Genomic DNA, 23,625 nt, shown 5'->3' with positions numbered 1-23,625 from the left:
TTACCTTTAATTCCTTTTTTTAAAAAAAATACTATTGGTTTAAATTTTTATGGAGTCAAAATTATAAACCTTTTCCTTTATGGTATCTCTTCTGTCTTTATCTTTTTAAAAAGGCCTTCCCTTTCCTGATATCAAATACCTGTTGATCTACAATCTGCTGCAAATTATTTCATGGCTTAATTTTTAAAATTTTTTTGTGAATATTTTTGGGATAGGGCATGGCATGAGGATCTTTTTCCCATTTAAGCTTTAACAAATTATACCAGCACCAGCATTATTCTTTTTTTTTTTCTTCTTTTTTTGTTTGTTTTTTGGTCTTTTTAGGGCTGCACCACAGCATAAGGAAGTTTCCAGCCTAGGGGTTGAAGTGGAGCTGCAGCTGCCAGCCTACACCACAGCCACAGCAACACCAGATCTGCTACCTACACCACAGCTTGGGGCAACTCAGGATTCTTAACCCATTGAGCAAGGCCAGGGATCAAACCTGCATCCTCATGGACACTAGTCGGGTTTCCTTTCTGCTGAGTCACAATGGGAACTCCGAGGACTGCTCTTTTCAAATTGACTTGAACTACCTCATTTGTCACATTCTACATACTTTAAGTCTATCTCGATGGCTGCTTGTATATCTCCTGTTAGAACTTCCCTGTTCACATACTTTTTTCCCTTGTCTTATTCTATTCTGCTCCTGAGTCTTAGACTATAGAAATACACAGGGAGCTTAGTGACTAAGGGCAAAAAAGAGAGATCTGGCCTGAACTGGTACCCAAAACATAAATTTAGCTTCAACAAATTTCAAAATACCAACTGAAAGCTAAAATCTATCACACGGGAAAGCTACTTACTTCCACAGTAGTTGCAGCCTTTTGAGTCATTTTCCCAACAAGGTCAACCTGTTCATATCTGGATTTCATGTATTTTTTTGCAACTTTGTATACCCACTGCGGGCAAGTTGCAGAAAAAAGTAAAGTCTGAGGATTGTCTTCAGAATCTTAAATAAACAAAAAGAATTCAAATGCTTTCTTATTTCCTAAAATCCCATGATACTGTCAGCTCTTAAAAATCCCCCCAAACTTCAGAGAAATAATGAAAATTCAGAACTTGGGGTGAATTTTGAACATGAAACTTAACTGCAATTATTAAAACTTTCAACTCTTAAAACTGAGGGAAAACATGAAGAAAACTGAACCCAGAAGGAAGGTGAACATTTAAGAAGAAATAATGAACAAAGAAATCAGTAAAATGAGTTAGTAAAACTACTTACTATAAAAAAAAAAATACATAGAAGAAAACACAAAAAGCTATGAAAATGGTTAAAGTATGCTATCCTACTTTCTTGCTCAGAAGAAAACAGATACCAAATACCTTTGGTTTTGTTCGAACACTGGGGACTATATTTTTATTATATTATAAAAATCATGAAATAAAAAATTCGTAAGCTTTTAGATAAGAGAATAACTGCTAGTGTGCTTATTTTTAATCAGAATATACCAGTTTTGTAGGATTCGTGGATGATATCTTCAACTTGTTCAGCAAAACCTAAATCTAACATCTGATCCACTTCATCAAGCACAACATGGCGCAGTTTAGAAAGATCTAATCGGCCGCTCTGCAGATGATCTTTGATACGACCAGGGGTCCCAACCAAGATGTCAATACCATTTCGAATGTGATTAACTGTAAGAGGAGAGAAATATCAGTAATATATAAAATCAAATACAGATTTCGACATACTTTAGATTTGAGTAGTAAATGGATCTTTGTGCTACTATCATACATATTTACTCACTTTGGCTTTGATATGATGTTCCACCATAAAAACATGCTACACTGAGTTTCTTAGTTATATCTTTGAAGTCTTTGGCTACTTGGTTTGCCAGTTCCCTTGTAGGAGCCAAAACAAGTACCTGAGCAAAAGGTTTAAAAAATAAATAAATAAATAAATAAGTTTCTAAAGACATCTAAATTTAAACTGAGATGACTTTTTTTTTTTTTTTTTTTTTTTTTGGCTACATCAGCAGCATATAAAAGTTCCTAGGTCATGGATCAGACCCGAGCCACAGTTGCAACCACAGCCACAGCAGCGACAATGCCAGATCCTTAACCCACAGAGCCTCCAGGGAACTCCAGGTCTCTATGCAAAAAGTCACTTTCTCAATGAGGTTCCTATCCCTCTTTTCATACTTCCTACCACTGTTTAACTGTTTCTCCTTAGGATTTAAACCATATAAAATATTCACATTTTCCTTATTTGCCCATTGGCTGTCTCAACCATTAAAATGTAAGCTCCAAGGGAGTTCCCATTGTGGCTCAGCAGGTTAAGAACCCAACTAGTATCCATGAGGATGCAGGTTCGATCCTTGGCCTTGCTCAGTGGGCTGAGGATCTGGCATTGCCGTGAGCTGTGGTATAAGTCTCAGAACATGGATCTGACATGGCTGTGGCAAAGGTCAGCAGTTGCAGCTCCGATTCGACCCCTAGCCTTAGAAATTCCATATGTCGTTGGCACGGCCCTAAAAAGAAAAGAAAAAAGGAGTTCCACCATGGTGCAGCGGAAACAAATCTGACTAGGAACCATGAGGTTGTGGGTTTGATTCTTGGCCTCACTCAGTGGGTTAAGGATCCAGCATTGCCGTGAGCTGTGGTGTAGGTCGCAGACATGGCTTGGATCTGGTGTTGCTGTAGCTGTGTTCAGCAGCTGTAGCTCTGATTACTCTTAGCCTGGGAACTTCCATATGCCTCAGGTGGGGCCCTAAAAGGCAAAAAAAAAAAAAAAAAAAAAGAGAGAGAAAAGAAAAAAAAGTAAGCTCCATGAAGGCAGAAATTTATGAGTTTTCATTACTGTCCTTCAAACAGTGCCTGGCACAGAACAGATACTCAAAAAATATTTGTAGAATAAATCAATGGCTCACCATGTGCCAGGCACTAATTATTTAATTTGATCCTCATAAAAACCCTATACGGTGGCAATATTTTCCCAATTTTACAAATGAGGAACATGAGTCTGAGAAAAGTTGAGTCTTGCCCAAGATCAGACAGCCAAAAGTGTTGGAGCTGGAATCTCCAATAATATCCTTCTAGCATAAAAGCTTTTTAAAGGCAGTGTTGGGCCTGTGTCCTAATTCAGCTACTTTTAGTCTTTCTTTTTTTTGTCATTTTGCCTTTTCTTGAGCCGCTCCCGCAGCATATGGAGGTTCCCAGGCTAGGCGTCAAATCGGAGCTGTAGCCACCAGCCTACACCAGAGCCACAGCAATGTGGGATCCGAGCGGTGTCTGCGACCTACACCCCAGCTCACGGCATCGCTGGATCCTTAACCCACTGAGCAAGGCCAGGGATTGAACCTGCAACCTCGTGGTTCCTAGTCGGATTTGTTAACCACTGTGCCATGATGGGAACTCCTACTTTTAGTCTTTCTAATTTCACCTAAGAAACAAAACTCTCTAAAAAAAGATTTCTCCTGTTCCAAAACCACTATTATTTAATTATATTCATGTATGGGAACTTACTTTCACACTATAATATTTAGGAGTCTCAAAGAACAAATTACAAATACAGATACGTTCAGAATTTCTTTTAATTTTTTTGGCTGAGCTTGCAGCACGTGGAAGTTCCCCAGGCCAGGCCAGGGACTGAAGCTGCACCATAGCAGTAACAATGCTGGATCCTTTAACCCACTGAGCCACATGAGAACTCTTCTGTTCAATTTTGATACTGATTTTTTTCTTCTTCATTTTTATGAAACTGGAAGTGAACACAGGTTCTAAAAAGGTCAAATTTTAGGCTAAAATTTCAGTAGATCCCCTCTGTTCTTTACTATTGATAAATTAAGACAGATTTCCAGGGAACAACACAGGGAGTAGCAGCATCATTTCTATAACCCTCTTAAAGTCAATCACTAAAATGAATGTTATACTGAATGACTGAAAAAATGATAACCTCTTTAACAAAATTATTGTTTAAAAGCAGGGATTTCCTATCTTGGCTCAGCAGCGATGAACCAGATTAGTATTACTGGCCTCACTCAGTGGGTTAAGGATCCAGTATTGCTGTGAGCTGTGATGTAGGTCGCAGATGTGGCTTGGATCTTGCGTTGTTGTGGCTGTGGCTTGAGCCAGCACCTAGAGCTTCGACTCGACCCCTAGCCTGGGAACTTCCATATGCCACAGGTTCAACCCTAAAAAGACCAAAAAACCCCAGCAAAGGTCAGAGAGTTCCCATTGTGGAGCAGTGGCCTAAGGATCCAGAGTTGTCATAGCCATGGCATAGATTGCAGTTACGGCTCAGATTTGATCCCTGGCTTGGGAATTTCTATATGCCACCAATGTAGTCATAATAAAGACAAAAAGAAAAAAAAAAGGGAAGGAAAGGTCAGGACTGAAAAAATAGAAGAAAAAAGATATTAACTGTGGGAGTTCCTGTCGTGGCACAGTGGAAACAAATCTGACTAGGAACCATGAGGTTGTAGGTTCAATCCCTGGCCTTGCTCAATGGGTTAAGGATCTGGGGTTGCCGTGAGCTTTGATGTAGGTCGCAGATGCAGCTTGGATCTGGCATTGCTGTGGCTGTGGTGCGGGCCAGCAGCTGCAGCTCCAATTAGACCCCTAGCCTGGGAACTTCCATTCGCCGAGGGTGTGGCCCTAAAAAGTCAGAAAGACAAAAAAAAAAAAAGATATTAACTATGGAGTTCTTGTCATGGCTCAGTGGTTAACGAACCCGACTAGTATCCATGAGGACACAGGTTCAATCCATGCCCTTGCTCAGTGGGTTAAGGATCCGGCATTGCCTTGAGCTATGGTGTAGGTAGCAGATGTGAGCGGATCCCGCATTGCTGTGGCTGTAGTATAGGCCAGCAGCTACAGCTCTGATTCAACCCCTAGGCTGGGAACCTCCATATGCCACAGGTGGGATCCTCAAAAGACAAAAAGACCAAAAAAAAAAGATATTAAATGTAAATATTCCTAAAATTAGATATCCTGGCTTTATAACATACAGTTATCAGAGACATTGAGGAAACCATATTACATTCACAAACAATAACTACACTTTGGAGATTTATGCTAAAAACCAAATGTTTGCTTTAGGATCCAAATTTCTACATTATGCTACAGGGCTAACTTTTCTATCTTTGGGATACTTGAACTTAAGACCAGTATACTCTCTCTTTCCGCTAGAGTAATGTTTAAACCTTTTACTCCCTATAATGGTTACCTTTGGTGAACGGCTTTTTTTAATTGTTTCTTGATTTCTTTGGAGTCTTTCAATCAAGGGGATGGCAAAAGAGAATGTCTTTCCTGTTCCTGTCCGCGCTTGAGCAATTAAATCTTTTCCCTCATATACAGGACCAAAAGTCTTAACTTGAATAGGAAAGAGATATGTTACCCCTCGACCTGTAAAATGAGATTTCATTGAAATATTTATTTAAGACTAGCATTTGGAAAAAAAAACATTTATCTGAAAATAACATTCCTGATTCATTAACATCTGCCTAAAGATACACCATCTAGTAACATTTAGTTATTCTACCCCAAAGAGGAATTATTTTTAAAAACTGGCCTGAACTTTTGACACGTACATATAATTCTTTAAAGCTAAAAACTGATCAGAACACCAAAAAGGATGATGTAGAAATAACTGCAACTAAAAAAGCCATTTCAGAGTTCCCGTCTTGGTGCAGCAGAAACAAATCTGACTAGGACCATGAGGTTGTGGGTTTGATCCCTGGCCTTGCTCAGTGGGTTAAGGATGCGGTATTGCCGTGAGCTGCAGTGTAGGTTGCAGACGCAGCTCAAATCTGGCGTTGCTGTGGCTCTGGCGTAGGCTGGTAGCTGTAGCTCCAATTAGACCCCTAGCCTGGGAACCTCCATATGCCGAGGGTGTGGTCCTAAAAAGATTAAAAATAAAATAAAATAAAAATAAAAAGCTATTTCTTTTTGCTTTGTATGTTCTCCTTTTGGTCAGAAAAGGCACAAGAGTTTTCTAAAATAGAGTTTTAGATTTTCAATTGCAAATCCATTACATTTGTACCTTTCAGAAGCTTTATGGTCTCTTCAGAAATAGGGAAATTGGAGAAGGCTCCTTCTTTCTGTTCACGTGTTAGGCTCTGTCAAAATGAAATTAAGGTTCTAATTAATATAGCTCATATTCAACTAGGTTTTTAAAATCTTTCACTCATTTACTGTTTTTTTTTGGGGGGGACTCTTTTTAAGGCCATGCCCATGGCATATGGAGGTTCCCAGGCCAGGAATTGAATCGGAGCTGCAGCTCCCAGCCTACACCACAGTCACAGCAACGTGGGATCTGAGCCATGTCTGTGACCTACACCACAGCTCACAGCAATGCCGCATCCTTTAACCCACTGAGCGAGGACAGGGATCCAACCTGTGTCCTCATGGATACTAGTCAGATTTGTTTCCTCTGAGCCACAACAGAAACTCGTTTACTGTTTTTAGTTTGATTAAATGAGCTAACAAATCAACTTTAATAAGTACTTGCAAAAACTGTATAGATTAACTTACGAGATAAATTAGTGGGAAATTCTTTTAATTTCAAAAGTATTCCTTTAAATAGCCAGCTTACTTATTTAACATGTTTTCCCATAACACATTTAAAACTGATTAATTTATATATAAAACTCCCCTTAATACACATTTAGTACATAAGTCAAAATATATTTCCACTTGACTAAGATATTACAAAAGAGCTATTCAATAATCTAAATCAGGGGAGTTCCCGTCGTGGCGCAGTGGTTAACGAATCCGACTAGGAACCATGAGGTTGCGGGTTCGGTCCCTGCCCTTGCTCAGTGGGTTAACGATCCGGCGTTGCCGTGAGCTGTGGTGTAGGTCGCAGGCGTGGCTCGGATCCCTCGTTGCTGTGGCTCTGGCGTAGGCCGGTGGCTACAGCTCCGATTCAACCCCTAGCCTGGGAACCTCCATATGCCGCGGGAGCGGCCCAAGAAATAGCAACAACAACAACAACAGACAAAAAAAAAAAAAAAAAAAAATCCAAATCATATTCACAGATATATATCTATTAACTATGAAGACTAACACAAGCCTATAAACCAGCCCCCAAAGAAACTACACAATGAGGAAGGTAAATTACTTCTAAAACTAAAAGTTAAATAAGTTGTTCTATGAATCCAAAAAGCATTTTTTAAGTCACTAATACAAGGAAATGTTCCTGTAAGCTTGAAAATTTATCTTACATATAGCTTAGTGTGACACTGTCATTTAACACCTATTGAAAACTTTGTGTACCAGTCAATATTTATATAGAACAAAGACTATATATACACCCATAAACTTTATTATTGGTATGTTTAAAGAAAGTAGTTTAGGAGTTCCCGCTGTGGCACAGCAGAAACAAATCCAACTAGTATCCATGAGGACTTGGGTTCAATCTGTGGCCTTGCTCAGTGGGTCAGGGATCTGGCCTTACTGTGAGCTGTGGTGTAGTTCGCAGATGAGGCTTGGATCCTACATTGCTGTGGCTGTGGCATAGGCTGGCAGCCTTAGCTCTGATTCAACTCCTAGCCTAGGAACCTCCATATGCCATGGGTGCAGCTCTAAAAATTAAAAAAAAAATTAAAAAAAAAGAAAGAAAGAAAGTAGTTTCAAAACCACAATAGCAATTTTTAAACCAAGAACCAGATAAAAGACATAATATCAAATTCAATCCATTTAAGCAAACCTCAATGATGTTATCTTTTTAAGATTAAAAAAAATTTTACTAAAAAAGTACATTTTTGGAGTTCTGTCAGCAGTGCTGGGTCACAAGTTTGATCCCTGCCATGGCAGTGGGTTAAGGATTCTGCATTGCCACTGTGACATAGGTTACAACTGTGGCTCAGATCTGATCCCTAGCCTGGGAACTCCATATGCCAAGGGGTGGCCAAAAAAGAAAATAAATAAATAAATAAATAATACATTTTGATTGCAGAAATTTTAGAATTACATATTAACAGAAAAAATTTAAAAATTATGTACAATCTGGTCAGCTAAAGCCACATTTAAAACACATACTCCGGAGTTCCCATCATGGCGCAGTGGTTAACGAATCCGACTAGGAACCATGAGGTTGCGGGTTCGGTCCCTGCCCTTGCTCAGTGGGTTAACGATCCGGCGTTGCCGTGAGCTGTGGTGTAGGTTGCAGACGCGGCTCGCTCGGATCCTGCGTTGTGGTGGCTCTGGCGTAGGCCGGTGGCTACAGCTCCGATTGGACCCCTGGCCTGGGAACCTCCATATGCCGTGAGAGCGGCCCAAGAAATAGCAAAAAGACAAAAAGACAAAAAAAAAAAAAAAAAAAAAACACATACTCCTCTAATTGTCACTTTATGCACACATACGTTTTTTTAAATGAAATAAAATCATACTATATATACTACTCTGTAATTTACTTTTTATTTTTATTTATTTATTTATTTATTTATTTTTTTTGTCTTTTTGCCATTTCTTGGGCCGCTCCTGCAGCACATGGAGGTTCCCAGGCTAGGGGTCTAATCAGAGCTGTAGCTGCCAGCCTACGCCAGAGCCACAGCAACGCGGGATCCGAGCCGCGTCTGCAACCTATACCACAGCTCACGGCAACGCCAGATCGTTAACCCACTGAGCAAGGGCAGGGATCGAACCCGCAACCTCATGGTTCCTAGTCGGATTCGTTAACCACTGCGCCACGACAGGAACTCCTAATTTACTTTTTAAACTTTTTCCTTTTTTTTTTCTTTTTAGTGCCACACCTGTGGCATATGGAGATTCCCAGGCTAGAGGTCTAATTGGAGCTACAGCTGCCGGCCTATGCTACAGCCACAATAATTCCGGATTGGAGCCACATCTGTGACTTACACCATACCTCACAGCAATCCGGATTCTTAATCTACTGAGCGGGGCCAGGGATGGAACTCTAGTCCTCACGAACATTAGTCGGGTTCGTTACCACTGAGCTACAACAGGAACTCCTGCTTTTTTTATTTAATAAGATACACTGAATACCTTTCTAACATATCTATGCCCTTTAGGATTGATGCTTTCTACTGCATGGGTACTATGGCATATTTTATTAAACCAACTGCCTATTATCAGTCATTTAGAATATTTAAAATTTTTGCTATTATCAACACCACTGTGATAAGATTCTAAAAACAGAATTCCTGAGCCCCAACATAATCTAAACAAAATAATAAACAGTTAAGCCTTATAAATAGTTAAGCGTTATAGCAGGCAAAATCCAGAATGAGAATTACATTCTCCTACTAGCAAAAGAGACTTGTAGGGCCTTATTTAGATCAATTCTCTAACATATATGCTTCCTGACAAATAGCAAACTCACAAATAAAAAAAAGATATATTGTAAAGCAAGGATTACATCTTTTCTCAAAGGTCTCCAAAGATTACACATTAAATTAAGCTCAAATTGGAGTTCCCACCATGGTGCAAGAGAATCAAACAGTAGGTTAAGGGATCTCTGCAGTGAAGATGCCACTGCAGCACAGGTCGCAACTGTGGCCTGGATCAGACCCCTGGCCCAGGAACTCTATATATGTTGCAGGGAGGCCAAAAAGAAAATTAATTGATTAATTAATTAAGCTTGAGTGTATTTAAATTAACAGCAACCATCAGATTTTTTAAATATAAAGAATTATGAAATACCAAGAATTATTAAGAATATTAGTTGTTTCTTTCCGAAGACCTGAGTAATTTAGTGACAATTCATAATACCTAGGTAAACCTATGAATTCTGCTAGAGAAAAAGTGCAAGAACAAATTTAATAAATTCTATGCAAGAAAATATCTACTCTAACAGATACTGGCAAAAGCAATGCCAGTAATGAAGATCCAAAAATGAAGATTCTAGACTAAGCATGTTTTCTACACCTCCCCAAAAATTGATACCCAGGAAAACAGATTTCTTCAGATTGTTTTTATGTTTCATTTCTGTTTTAAAAAAGCAAACAGGGAGTTCCCATCGTGGTAAAGTGGTTAACGAATCCGACTAGGAACGATGAGGTTGCGGGTTCAATCCCTGGCCTCGCTCAGTGGGTTAAGGATCTGGCATTGCCGTGAGCTGTGGTGTAGGTTGCAGACGCGGCTCGGATCCCGCATTGCAGGGGCTCTGGTGTAGGTTGGTGGCTACAGCTCCGATTGGACCCCTAGCCTGGGAACCTCCATATGACGTGGGAGTGGCCCAAGAAATAGCAAAAGGACCGAAAAAAAAAAAAAAAAGCAAACAGGAGTTCCTGTTATGGTTCGGCAGGTTAAGAATTTGACTAGTATCCATGAGGATTCAGGTTTGATCCCTGTCCTCGCTTAGTGGGTTGAAGGATCTGGTGTTGCCACAAGGAACTGGTGATGTGGCTCAGATCTGGAGCTGCTGTGATGTAGGCCAGCAGCTACGGCTCGGACTCAACCCCTAGCCTGGGGACTTCCATATGCCTCGGGTGAGGCCCTAAAAAGACCAAAAAAAAAAAAAAAGCAAACATCTTTAAGACTGAGTTACCATAAAGACCTAGAAATCATTTAAAGGTATTATTGTTACAGAAATAAAAAAAGCAGAAGGCAAAATATACAAAGTCAAGAGTACCCTGCTTCAGAAAGTCATATTTTGACTCATGAGCACTGGTAAGGACCATAAGAAATGCATAAGAAATAACCATAAGAAATGCATGCAAGTAGGTGACCATCAATAAGCAATTTGGAAGAACTATTTAGAGATCCAAATGGACAGGAAAGGCTTAAAACTGACCTCCCTCCCCAACACCACCACCACCACAGCCCCCAAAAGAAGGCAATATACTAGAAGAAATAAGAGGCAAAGGAAAAAAGCCTCAGATTTCAGCTGTATACTCTCCAGTTCAACTAAAAGTACTGGACAATAAGCAGGAAATACTATAGAATCAATTCTAATTAGTCAAAAAATCAAATTAGCCTATACTTCAAGGGTAATGTCAAACGCAAAACCAAAAGTATACATACCTCTTCTGGTTTATTATCACTTGATTTATGAGTAGAACTATCTAAGGATGACACTCGCTTTGATTTTTTCCCATATTCCTCAATATCTCCATTTGACAGATCTTTTCTTCTTGACTTACGAGATTTAGAAAATTCATCTGCAAGTCTATTACATCCTTCTTCAGTGTCTCCATTTAGCTTCTCTTTTACTTTAGCTTTTTTAGGCTTGGGAGCATCTAGGTCATCTGCAACCCCATTTTCTCTTGTTTCTGATTTCTCCTCTGAGTCATAATGGTGCCTTGACTTCCTTCTATCACTCTGTGGAAAAACAAAGTAGTGACAAGAGGATCAAAAAGTCTGCATTTAAGACTCTAGAGAAGTTAGAGTACAATGCCCCGAACCAGCAAAGCTCAATCTACCATAATCTTGAAAAGTTACCTGGTAGAAACCCAGACTGGGTGCTAATGCCAAGCCTAAGCTTTACCTGTTGCTTTCTTTCTCATCCCAAATTTTGCACTCTTAAGACTTGGCTACTAGTCCCTCTCCCATCCCATAACAACATTTAAGGGAAACTGAAATAGTTCCTCTTCAGTAAAAGAATGAGAACTCAAGATTTATAAATTAAAAAAACAAACAAAAACTTCTAATATTTCCAAGAAAAAAATTAATATTTATTGAGTACCTACCCAGCATTGTGTAATGAGTTTTCGGCTTATCTTGTTTAAATCTTCATAACAACCCTATAAGGGAAGTACAGGTCCATAATCCCTTATCCGAAATTCCGATATCCATAAAGCTCTGAAAACCGAAAGTTTTTTTTGTAACTTATTTGGAGACAAAACCTTACCTGAATTCGGAGACAAAAACCTTACCTGACCTTGGCACAACACTGTGAATCAATTGTACTTCAATAAAAAATTCTGGAGTTCTCGTCATGGCTCAGTGGAAATGAATCTGATTAGCATCCATGAGGACACAGGTTCAATCCCTGGCCTCACTCAGTGGGTTAAGGATCCGGCGTTACCATGAGCTGTGGTGTAGGTTGCAGACGCAGCTCGGATCTGGTGTTGTTGTGCCTGCGGCGTAGGCCGGCATCTACAGCTCCAATTCAACCGCTAGCCTGAATCTCCATATGCCACGGGTGCAGCCCTAAAAAAATAAAAGAAAAAAATTTCTTAAAAAACTAAAAAAACAAAACAAAACAAAACCCTTACTGACCTAAACTCATTTCATGGCAAAATCTGACTTGAACTAATGTGAGACAATTTATAATCTTTATTTATTCCACTTAGTCTGAATAGTCATAAATTTTATATTAAGGTGTCTGATTATAGGTTGGGGGCCCCAAACCCTACTGGGTTGTTACCCTTTTAAAAATCCCCAGAATTTTCAATTCCAAAACACATCTAGCCCCAAGGATTTTGGATAAAGAATAGCAAACCTATATTATCTTTGCCATTTTACAGAAGAGGAAACAAGTTTTTAGAGATAAGCAACTTGCCAAAGACCCACATGTGGGATTTCCTGCAAGTAAAACTGCTCAAAATCATGCCCTGTCTGATTTAAAACCCATGCTCTTTTCCTATCATGCTTCTTCTCTGAACTCTGGTAAATAGATTAAAGAAAAAAACCAGTATGTAGTTCATACAAAACCCAATTGTTATACTATCATAGAAGGAAAACTATATTAGTAAACCTGGAATTTTTTTTAAAGTTTTTAAAATTTAATCAATAGAACTTGGGGGGGGGTGCTTTCTGCAACTTTAGCTTTAAAATGCCAAACTAGTGGCCAGTGTTTTAATATTTGCAGACAGTAAGAAATGATTAGGAAATTCAGCACTTCAAACGTGTCAAATGTTCAAAATAAATTAGATAGGGAGTTACCACTGTGGCGCAGCAGAAACGAATTCAACGAGGAAACATGAGGTTGAGGGTTCAATCCCTGGCCTTGCCAAGTCGGTTAAGGATCTGGTGTTGCCATGAGCTGTGGTGTAGGTTGCAGACAGCGGCTTGGATCTGGCATTGCTGTGGCTGTGGGGTAGGCCGGCAGCTGGAGCTGTGACTGGACTCTTAGCCTAGGAACCTCCATATGCTGTGGGTGCAGCCCTAAAAAAAGCAAAAGATAGAGAGATAAATAAATAAATAAATAAATTAGGTAGTAGTGACTAGTCTTGATAAAAACTGCCATTACCAAAATTTTCACTATGAATTACACATGTTTTTTTTTTTTTTTTGGCCTCGCAGCATACAAAAGTTTCCAGGCCAGGGATCGCACCTGCGCCACAGCAGTGACAATGCCGGATTCTTAACCAGCTGAGCCACCAGGGAAATTCTGATTTATACAATTTTTAAAGAGTACTTTCATATACAATTTTCTCATCCATAAAATGAGTTGTTATAAAAATTGAATATATGAAAATGCTTTGTAAACATCAGAACACTACATTAATATGTCATACAGTTGCATGTTATACCATTTGATCTATAGTTAAGTGAGCTAGCCCGTATCTCCCCAAACCAATAGGTTCTATACAAAAACAAGACTATTTATAGAACCAGCCGTGGGCTTTGAATTACTTCTGGGCCTTGCACTTCACAGAGGTTCTGCAAAGTAAAATGAGACCTTTAGGTCCAAGCCCAGAAATATCCCAAGGTGATGAAATACAGTTTCACATCAGATTCACAGTGCTTGACAGACTCCATTTTCTTGGCTTCTGAGACACACAGTTTCCTCCTTATTCTCTTACCTCTATCTTCTTCAATGGTTCCTCTCTCTTCTTTAGTAGATGTCCTTAAGTCTCTGTTCTCTATGTATACTTTCATACCATTTTCATGGCTTCAACACACACTTCCAGGCTTCCTTCCTCATTTGCACTCCAGTTCTGGGAACCTAAGACCCAGTTCCATATCTCAAGATATCCAAACCCAAAATCACCTTCATCTCAATGCCAGATCAGTATTTGACTGCTCTATTCTATCAGTTGGTACTCCAAACTGTTTCCATTTTTTTTTTTTTTTTTTTTTTTTTTGCCTTTTCTAGGGCCACTCCTGCAGCATATGGAGTTTCCAGGCTAGGGGTCTAAACCAAGTTGTAGCCACCGGCCTACACCAGAGCCACAGCAACGCGGGATCAGAGCCACGCCTGCGACCTACACCACAGCTCACGGCAGATGGTTAACCCACTGAGCAAGGCCAGGGATCGAACCCGCAACCTCATGGTTCCTAGTCGGATTCGTTAACCACTGCGCCACGATAGGAACTCCTGTTTCCAAATCTTTAGTTATCTCTCATAATTAAAGGAAAATCAACAAGTACTTCTGGAGAAATTACAATGTGAAAACCACCAATTTACAAGATTATAGTGAAATGCAAGCATAGACAAAGATACTGTCTTTTCCCTCAAGAATCTTTGGGAAATATTTGGGAAAGATACACACAAGAAGACTGAACTAACTTTACAAGAAAGTACATAAGAGTTCCCATTGTGGCTCAGTGGTAATGAACCTAATATCCATGAGGATGTGGGTTTGATCCCTGGCCTTAGTGGGTTAAGGATCCGGTGTTGCTGTGGCTGTGGGGTAGGCCTGCAGCTACAGCTCCAATTCAACACCTAGCCAGAGAACTTCCATATGCCACAGGTGCAGCCCTAAAAAGACAAAAATAAAATAAAAATTTAAAAAACCTCACAAGGAAGTACATAAAGGCTAATTGTATGAGAAAGATAGCACTGGAAAAAGAATCCAAGGGGGAATGAGATTACTGTGTGTACAGTGGCGTGGTTTTAATAGGCATAAACTAAACCTTGATAGAGGGATAGGATTTGGATGCTAAAAGAAGACCAAGTATTTTAGAAGCAAAATTAAAATAACTGCTTGGTGATTTCACTTACATGACTTATCTAGAGCAGTCAGATTCAGAGACAGAAAGAATGGTAGATGCCAGGAGAGGGGGCAATGAGGAGCTGGTGTTTAACACACCCAGAGTTTGGGAGGATGAAGAAAATTCTGGAGATGAATGAAGATAATGGCTACAGAACAGTGTGAATGTGTTTAATGCTACAAAACTGTATATTTTAAAATGGTAAATTTTATGGTGTGTGTATTTTACCACAATAGAAAATACTAACTCCTTGGCTAGAATGGCAAGTTTACCTTGGTAATAAGGTCAGAAGAGTAGGTTCTCTGCTCTCTGGAACTATACAGCCATTCTTTTGTCAAATGTCAGCTTTCGAATTGCTTCTTTACCTTCTAAAGCTGTTTCCTTTTCTCTAGATTTCTTTCTTTCTTTTGAGGGGTGGAGCGGGAAGTCTCTACAACTCTTCTAACAGGCTCCTTGAGGGCAGGGACCACCGAGATGCCCAGCAAAGAGTCTAGCATAAATTAGGCTCAATAAATATTTGTGAATTGAATGAAAATACTATCAGAAAAGGCTATTAATAATACAACCCACACGATCTCCATCACAGCCAAATCCTGGCAACGTTGGCTGTGACACTTTTCTTCACTACTCCACTGACCCGTTATCAAGGTTTGTAAACCTAAGATCGCTTTCCCCAAGATTCTCGCATACAGGACAGGATGACGGAGAAGGAACACTTATTCAAAGCAATCATTTTTTCTTAATCATCTTCTAGACGGCCAACGAGAACCAAATGACAGGCCTCGCTGCTTAAGGAAGGAGAGGAAAGAAATAACAGATTCCACGATGAGAACTTGAGTCTGCCCATCTCGTAGGCGCCGATGAGAACGACTGGAGGACCACGGGAGGCCGGGCCGAAGCCCTTCTCCAGGTTAGGGGTGTGGCGGTGGGAATGGTCCCGGAGCGACCTCAGAGGTACGAGGGCAGCGCGAAGAGAGGCCCTCGGATGCTCCGACCGGGTTGTGACAGGCCATCGGGGAGACTCCCCTCCCCGCCCAAGCCGGCGCAGCCCAAAAGGAGGCGCGGCCCATCTCAGCGCACCTTTTGCCTCTCCTTCCTTTGGCTCTCGGTCTCCTCCAAGGGTGCTTCCAGCTCCATAATGTCCCCCCAGAGAAGTTTCCCAGGCATCATTCGCCGCAGTCGCCTCCTCCTGGGCACGGTGGCCACAACCACCTACAGGCAGCGACAGCGTGAAAGGAAGAGGGGGCAGGGCGGCCGACCGGCCAGAGCCTTGCGTCACTTCCGGGACACGCACCGACCGGCGGGGGAAAATAATCCCGGATACTCTCGTTTTAAACGCTTCCCTTGCGACACAGTCTCCCAGCCAGTGAAAGCGAGCCTTCTCGATTGGTCCACCCTTGTTCTGAAGTGATTGGCTTCTAGAGTAAAACCCTGACCAATCTCTATAAAAGATGCGCAAACTGTTTAGTATAAAAAGTTCAGGTTTTCCCCCCTTCCCCTCCCCCACTCCTAATAGCTCTTCTCGGCTAAGTGGAGATGCTTCCGGGCTTCCCAGCATGCAATGCTGGGGCCGGAGAGCCCCTCGAGTGCAGCAGAGAGGGGCTCACGCCTTCCGCGGGTTGGCGGGAGAACCGATGAGGCGCGCCACGCTCGGCCTTGCCTCCCGCCGCCGGAAGCTGCAGGCATCAGCCCCACCCATTGCGGGGTGAGGCGTTAACGTCTAACGGCTTCGCGCGAGACTAGCGTCCCGGCGTTGGTGGGAAGGGGCGTCTTGGGGTCTGGAGTGGGCTAGGTGCGCTTGGGGTGAAGGCTAGGCCGTGTCAACCTTCTCTCAAGTCTTAAGTTTTAGTAAGGAAGTTGGCCCTTGCTTACTGTAGATCCTTTCCACCCTCCCCATTTGCCATTAGAGGAAACTAATCCCCTAAGAGGGATTTACTTGTCTGTAGTCTCAGAGTTGGTGGCACAGTCGAGTAGGAAATCAGTCTTTTCTCTGCCACACCAGCCTGCAAGCTTTAAGGTTCCCAAAGCTGCTCCCATGAACATAGAATAATAAGTAGAAAAAAAACCTAAAGAAATTTAGAGAAAACAAGCCTGAATGTCACTGACAAATTGTTTATTTGCAGCGAATAAAAGGATTTTACTTACGGGGATAACTGCTCCTAAATTACAACTTTGAACAAAACTAGAAACCTTTTGATACTACAAGGGGCAAACTCCTTAGCATATACCTTTTTTTTTTAACATCATTGGTGCTGGATGGTTGGCTCCCTTTTCTGAGCTGTTTCTTTTTATCTCTTCATGATCTCTTCAACCAAGCTACTCTTTGAGTGAAAAGCAAGAAGTCAAATTGAGACGTAGGTGCAGGGGTATTTCACAAACCCCTTGACAGTATCCAGCACACCAGCCTTGTAACCTGAACATCAAATTTACCTCTTAGCAAAATTTCAGATTGCTACATGTCATGGAGTTTGGGAATTAGTCCTGAATAGCTGAAAGCACAAAGGTTAAGCTTGTAATTGCTACAGGCCTGCATAATTATGGATTGGCCTGAAGTCAAAGGTGATATGTCTATCTAAATGTTACCTTATGGATTCAGTACTATCAACAAATTGAGTATCAGTCAATGATAGTGAAAAATGCATCTCTCTCCCTAGATTATGAGACTAGCTAGGCATCTCTAGATCTGTGCTTTTTTAAAACATTTTTGTCCCACTCTCTCACACCCACTACCAATTCTATCACTGTGAAGTCTTTGTAGCCCTGCAACAGGCTGTGATGTACATAGAAAACACAGGAGTAGATGTGGCTAAGAATGTCACATGTATAAAATTGGGATAATAATAGAAATAAATGTTAGTATGTTGTTGAAAAGCACAGATGAAGTATATTTTAGCCTCTCAAGACTATTTTTAGCATTCGTTTTTATGTCAGAGGTCATACAGCATATCTGAAAAATGGACAAGACTGTACAAAACCCTACCTTCCTAAGCACCAAATTCATTGACTCAAAACTCTGGTTGCTGTCTATGTTAGGCAGGGCAATTGTATGTAAATTAAACTGAGTCATAAGTAACTTGACGAAACTGTAGCTTAGCTAAAATAGGGGTACCGCTAAATACATGTTCTCAATGGGTATAAACTTGAAAACTTTGGAATGGAGATGAGGAAATGAATAACTGTTTTTTTCACATTTGGTCCCTCTTTAAGTCTCAAGAGATTGATACTGATGATGAAATATACTGGGAGGAACATGAAGGTGTACCATAAATTATTAAAACGTACAAGTAACTAAAAATCTGCTCTTATTAGAAAAATCTTTGTTTTCTAAATATCTTGCCAGAATCACTGATACAATTTCTTTCTCAGTTTGTTAGGGTGCCTCATCTTTTGCTCTGTTGCAACGTCCTATAAAGATTTCCCTTGCCTCTGGTTTTAGATCATTAAACTCTATGACCTTAAAATATAGAAACAAGATGTCTATAAACTTGCCTCTCTCTGGTCATTCTCAAACCTAGAGGGCTAAATTTAATTTTTATTCCATAGTTAGAAAGTAAAAGGTAAAAAGAAACATTTTGAATCTGCATATCTATCTTACTTAACAAGAGGAATTGAGCCATCATTTTAAAATGTTATGACATGGAAATAATTTGAGATAGCTATAAATTGATTGAGAGATATTGGAGGTAGAGAGTGAGTGCTGAGACTACTAAGTAAGGAGAATATGAAAGAGGGACCAAGAAGGATATTTCTTCTATTGCTAGCCACATGACCTTGGCCAACTAAACTTTAAAACCCATTTTTTTGTTAGTAAAGTGGGGCAAAAATTCCTTCCCTGTTGGTAGCTGAGAGAAATATGGGGGATCCCCTGATATAACAGTACTAAAGAGACGATATACAGAGGTGCGTATATTCCTACCTTTAGCTCCAGGTTTTGACTGTGGAGACAGCTTTGAACTCATTTAGTGTGTGTATATTTACGTATGTATCTAGCTCCTAATTTAAATTATTTGGGAAAGCTTTTTAAATGTTTAACCTTTGGAAGGAGGTCTGTTTCTTTAATTACTAATTACTTTGTAGGTCCTTTGAATAACAGTGGATGAAAGGAATAGTCACAGAAAAGGGCACCATTCCCTGAGAAATGGAATCTGCTACTGCTGAAAAGGGAACATGCTTCTAAGGTTTCAAATGAGAGGCTAGCAAGATAGTCCTGAGTTTGTTTTTGATATATAACCATTCTTGTTTCATGACTCCCATGTCTCTCTTCTCCACTCCCCATCCCTTAAAAGCCTCAGGTAGCTATAGGATGGGTTCTCAAAATGCAGTTGATCCCAATCTTTTTACTGCTACCGCTCTTTCCATTGTTTTTTTTTTTTTTAATCACAAATGTGACACTTTGAAACATTCTGTCTGCTAAACTGCATTTAGTAATCACTGATTCATGATCATTCTTCTAATACACGAATAAGACACAACTGAAGCTTAGCAATGTCACGCCAGCATGTGATAGGGTTGCATTGCTGAGCAGGTGTAATTTCAGCCACTGGCAGAGAAACTGATGTTAGCAAGGGGTTAGACAAAGGGAATGTACAATTTCTATCAGGATTTTTCAAGTACTGAAAATGGTTTACACAAGCCAGCTACTCTCAAGGATTCTATGGGTCTGAGATCCCAGATGAAAAAGGATGAACAGGATCTCACATTATATGAATATCTGCAGTAAGCCCATGCTTCGCAGATTTTATTCCCATTTATAGTATAAGGCATTAACTGCCAAAGGCATAATATCTCCCCAGGCAACTCTGGATTTTTATTAGATACTTTCTATAATCATAATCTATAGGACTGAATCTTTTTTTTTTTTTTGTCTTTTTGCCTTTTCTAGGGCTGCTTCCCACGGCATATGGAGGTTCCCAGGCTAGGGGTCGAATCCGAACTGTAGCCACCCAACTACACCAGAGCCACAGCAACTTGGGATCCAAGCCGCGTCTGTGACCTACACCACAGCTCACAGCAACGCCGGCTCCTTGACCTACTGAGCAAGGCCAGGGATCGAACCCGCAACCTCATGGTTCCTAGTTGGATTCGTTAACCACTGCGCCACGACGTGAACTCCGGACTGAATGTTTAAATGGAAGAATTCCAGATAACCTGGCAAAAACAGGGGACTTATATAGTAAGCCATGTTCTTTACTTATTAGGCAAGTTTTGTGAATAAGTATATAAAAATATACATACATATAACAATATTATGTGCCTCTGCATTGGCCACTTTCAGTAGATTATCGTCAAATCTTAAAACAATCCTATAAAGTAGATTTTCTTACTATCTTACTTTACAGATGAGAAAAACAAAAAAATCAGATAAGTTTTTAACTTTCTCCATCACACAGCTACCAAGGATTTAAAAACTTATCTGACTCCTAAGCTTGGGTTACCATGCCATTTCAAAAGAACAGTTTTCTCTTAGTGATAGCAATGGGAAAGAGAAATCAAGAACTAAAATTTCCACACGCAAAAATTATTAGTGGAAAAAATGTAAATCACCTCTCGTAGAGAATAATCTCCCAGACAACAATTTAAGAACATGTATATTCATCTTTAATATCTGTGGTCATATTTTGTATTTTGTAGAAGGCAAGTTTATCAATTTCATCATAGGCTTCATAATGCATCCAGTGGCAAAATTAGATGGATTTCATTGGTCCCTAGGTGTGGCTAGAGCCAGCCATAAAAGACTCTAGGTTCCTCACTGTATTAAGAAACTTGTCCAGGTCCAAGATCAAGACAGAGCTGTTGGTACTCCTTTTTCCAAGGATTGGCAGGGATAGGTATAGAAATGGAGAACTGGAAGCAACACCCAGGAATCTGTGTGAGCTCAGTATTTCAGAGGATCTTCAATGAATCTTTCACCATCTAGTTGTGGAAATACCTCTGCAACATACCCGTCAAGGGATCATCAAGCTTCTGCTTGAATGTCCTAAATGAGGGGAAGTTCATTACTTTACAAAACTGCCTATGTCATCTTCAGAGAGTTTTGTCTAATGGGAGGTTCTTCATACTGAGCTGAAATCTTTCTCCTAACTTCCATTCACTGATGCTGACTTCAAGCTATAACACCCCTTAAACCAGTGCCTCCCTCACATGGCTTTTCTATCCAGATTACCCTTCTGGGTACTTTGCTCAGGGTTTTGCATATCCTTGTGGCCACAGCTAATCTTGGAGTGCCACAGTACGTTGGTCAAGGCCCCTGAAAACCAACAGTCAGGAGTGAGTGATCCAAATACTATGAAACAGAGTGGCATATCTGGTCTTCTCTCTTCTGCAGTTTTGTTTGTTTGTTTGTTTGTTTTTTATTTTTATGGCCACACCTGTGGCATATGGAGGTTCCCAGGCCAAGGATGGAATCCAAGTCACAGCTGCAACCTATGCCTCACTGTTATCATGATGGTGACAGCTAGAAAGAAGCACTCTATTTAGTCATCCTTGAGATCTAAGGCTCTGACGATCCTTAGAAATCTCTTAAAAGAAACATCCCCTCAACTATAAGTTAGCATTAGCATCTACCCAACATGCTGAAACTAGTTTTGACTGCTCCATGTTCCCCAAACCCAAGAGAACTGACCATTCCACTACTTGGTCTGAAAAGGCCTGCCAGAAAAAATTCTGGCAAGAGTATGTAGGTCTTATCATGAACAGAAGGAATAGATCAAATGCAGATGGATTGTCTATCAGCCATCTTCCATCTCTTCTCTAAATCTGTAATTCAGAACTTCCCTTTCACTCACAAGCCTTTTTGCCACCATCTGCTTCCCTTTATCTCCACCATGTGAGAACATCCTAACTTCTCAAAGTCATTTTACAGAGACAGCCTCAAACATGGGGAGGACCCAAAGAGTCAAGCCATATGCCTGTTGCCATGGGTATTGTGGACACTATCGGTCAATCACAATGTGGAGCCATTTGTTCATGTTCAAGCTGGTCACAGAGAATATCTTTGGCAGCAATGATTGGATGAAAGAATTCTTGTTGCAAAGTACCCATCTATATAAATTATTTTAATGATAAAAGACATTAGTTGCAAATGACCTATGCAACCCAAAAACATTATTTGCTGGGGTTTTGTGTTGAAATCAGGTGAGAGCCACTTAACATAAGAATTCAGTATTGATGTGGGTATGGAAATTCATTACTGGGTAGTAAATTAGCATCTATGTATTTGAGAAACTAATGAATGTCTATCTGATGATTTAAGTTAATTATACTTAATTGGAAGAAGACCAATGATTCCATGTTTAAATTGCAAACAATCTATACATTCCTAATAAACTTAAAGTAAAATAAGCTTTAAAAAAGCCAATGTCAAAAAAGGAAAAAAGCCAGAAACTACAACAAAATATATAATGAGATTAATAACATATGTGCTTGGCTTTAGAGAATTCTTATAAACTCAACTGATGAAGACATTCTATATTAATGCTGTACATTTTTACAAAAAGTTTCCAGAAGTAAAATAAAAATTAAACATTTATGACTGGAGTTAGTTGTAGTAAGGAATTGGATGTGAGTGTTTGATTGCTCTTTGTGCCTTCAAAATTCTGCAGGAAATTCTGTCTTCTTTTAAGTCCATCCAAAATGACTGAATTATTTGATGCCAGACTCTGTGTCCTAAAGATATTAAAAATAACAGAATTATTGCCTTAAAAAGGGCTTGTTATGGTTACCAAAGGGGAAACATGGGGCAGGGGATAAATTAGGAGTTTGGGATTAACATGTACACACCACTATATATAGAATAGATGACTAATGGGGGACCTGCTGTGGGGCACAGGGACCTCTACTCTGTATTCTGTGATAACCTGTATGGGAAGGGAGACTGAAAGGGAATGAATGTACGTGTATGTATGGCTGAATCTCTGCTGTGCAAGTGAAGCTTGCACAGAACTGTAAAGCAATTATACTCCAATAAAAAAAATAAAAAGAAAGGGGCCTCGATTTCTAAGCAAGGCATTACATCTTCATTTGTTACTTTGAAGCAATACATTTACTAACAGGAACTAACTTATCAAATAGGTGAACCTTTAAAAAGCTAATGTGTTCTTGAGAGTTCCCAGGTGGTCTAGCGCTTAGGACTGCGGTTAGGACAGTGCTTTCACTGCTGCAGCCAGGAATCAATCCCTGGTCTGGGAACTGAGGTCCCATATCAACCCACTGCAGGCAAAAGTGCTCTTTACATTTTAAAGGATTCCGAATAGTTTATATTTTCTGAACATCTGTTCTCAGATTCAGTATCAAATATATTCTAGTCAGAAACAGTGAGTTCCCTGAAAAACTCTTCTATACAACTGAAATGACCAATACCTTCTTGTGTAATTTCTTTATTTTCTGAAACATCATATGGAAGAGAAAAGCCAATTATAAATTTTCTTTTGTCTTTTTAGGGCTGCACCCTCGGCATATGGAGGTTCCCAGGCTAGGGGTCCAATTATAGCTGCTGCCGCCGGCCTACACCAGAGCCACAGCAACGCCAGATCTGAGCCATGTCTGCAACCTACACCACAGCTTACGGCGACATCGGATCCTTAACCCACTGAGCGAGGCCAGGGATTGAACCCACAACCTCATGGTTCCTAGTCGGATTTGTTTCTGCTGTGCCACGATGGAAACTCCATATAATACTTTTCATATTGACAGTGCTCCTTTCCTAGGAGCTGTAAACTATGTTAGTCCCTTACCTAACACATCTGCCTTGCTTCAGTCAAGTAACATGACTGGTTGGGCATTTTGTTTTGCTTTTTT

At 40.2% G+C, this 23,625-nt stretch overlaps 2 protein-coding genes across 5 annotated transcripts in view; both read right to left on the bottom strand.

Moving 5' to 3' along the window:
* Positions 1-16,507, bottom strand: part of DDX50 (DExD-box helicase 50) — a 41,860-nt gene extending 25,353 nt beyond the window's left edge. Inside the window, exons 1-8 of one of the 4 annotated variants that reach the window (XM_005657388.3) lie at positions 15,910-16,507; positions 11,637-11,690; positions 10,972-11,268; positions 6,026-6,101; positions 5,210-5,388; positions 1,790-1,907; positions 1,492-1,677; positions 846-991 (exon numbers count right to left, since the gene is read on the bottom strand). In XM_005657388.3, the coding sequence (XP_005657445.1) occupies positions 846-991; positions 1,492-1,677; positions 1,790-1,907; positions 5,210-5,388; positions 6,026-6,101; positions 10,972-11,268; positions 11,637-11,690; positions 15,910-15,999 (1,146 nt within the window). In that variant the 5' untranslated portion in view covers positions 16,000-16,507. The remainder of the gene's footprint in view (positions 1-845; positions 992-1,491; positions 1,678-1,789; positions 1,908-5,209; positions 5,389-6,025; positions 6,102-10,971; positions 11,269-11,636; positions 11,691-15,909) is intronic. The other 3 variants (XM_005657389.3, XM_003133052.5, XM_021072504.1) reach the window with 3 other exon arrangements.
* Positions 20,405-23,625, bottom strand: part of STOX1 (storkhead box 1) — a 57,853-nt gene continuing 54,632 nt past the window's right edge. Inside the window, exon 4 of the mRNA XM_001928627.5 lies at positions 20,405-22,494. Within this exon, the coding sequence (XP_001928662.2) occupies positions 22,347-22,494 (148 nt within the window). The 3' untranslated portion in view covers positions 20,405-22,346. The remainder of the gene's footprint in view (positions 22,495-23,625) is intronic.

This window comes from Sus scrofa, chromosome 14, assembly GCF_000003025.6.
Source record: "Sus scrofa isolate TJ Tabasco breed Duroc chromosome 14, Sscrofa11.1, whole genome shotgun sequence".
Classification (NCBI taxonomy): Eukaryota; Metazoa; Chordata; class Mammalia; order Artiodactyla; family Suidae; genus Sus; species Sus scrofa.
Note: the sequence above shows the minus strand (reverse complement) of the source record. Positions and strands in the feature narration are given on the sequence as shown.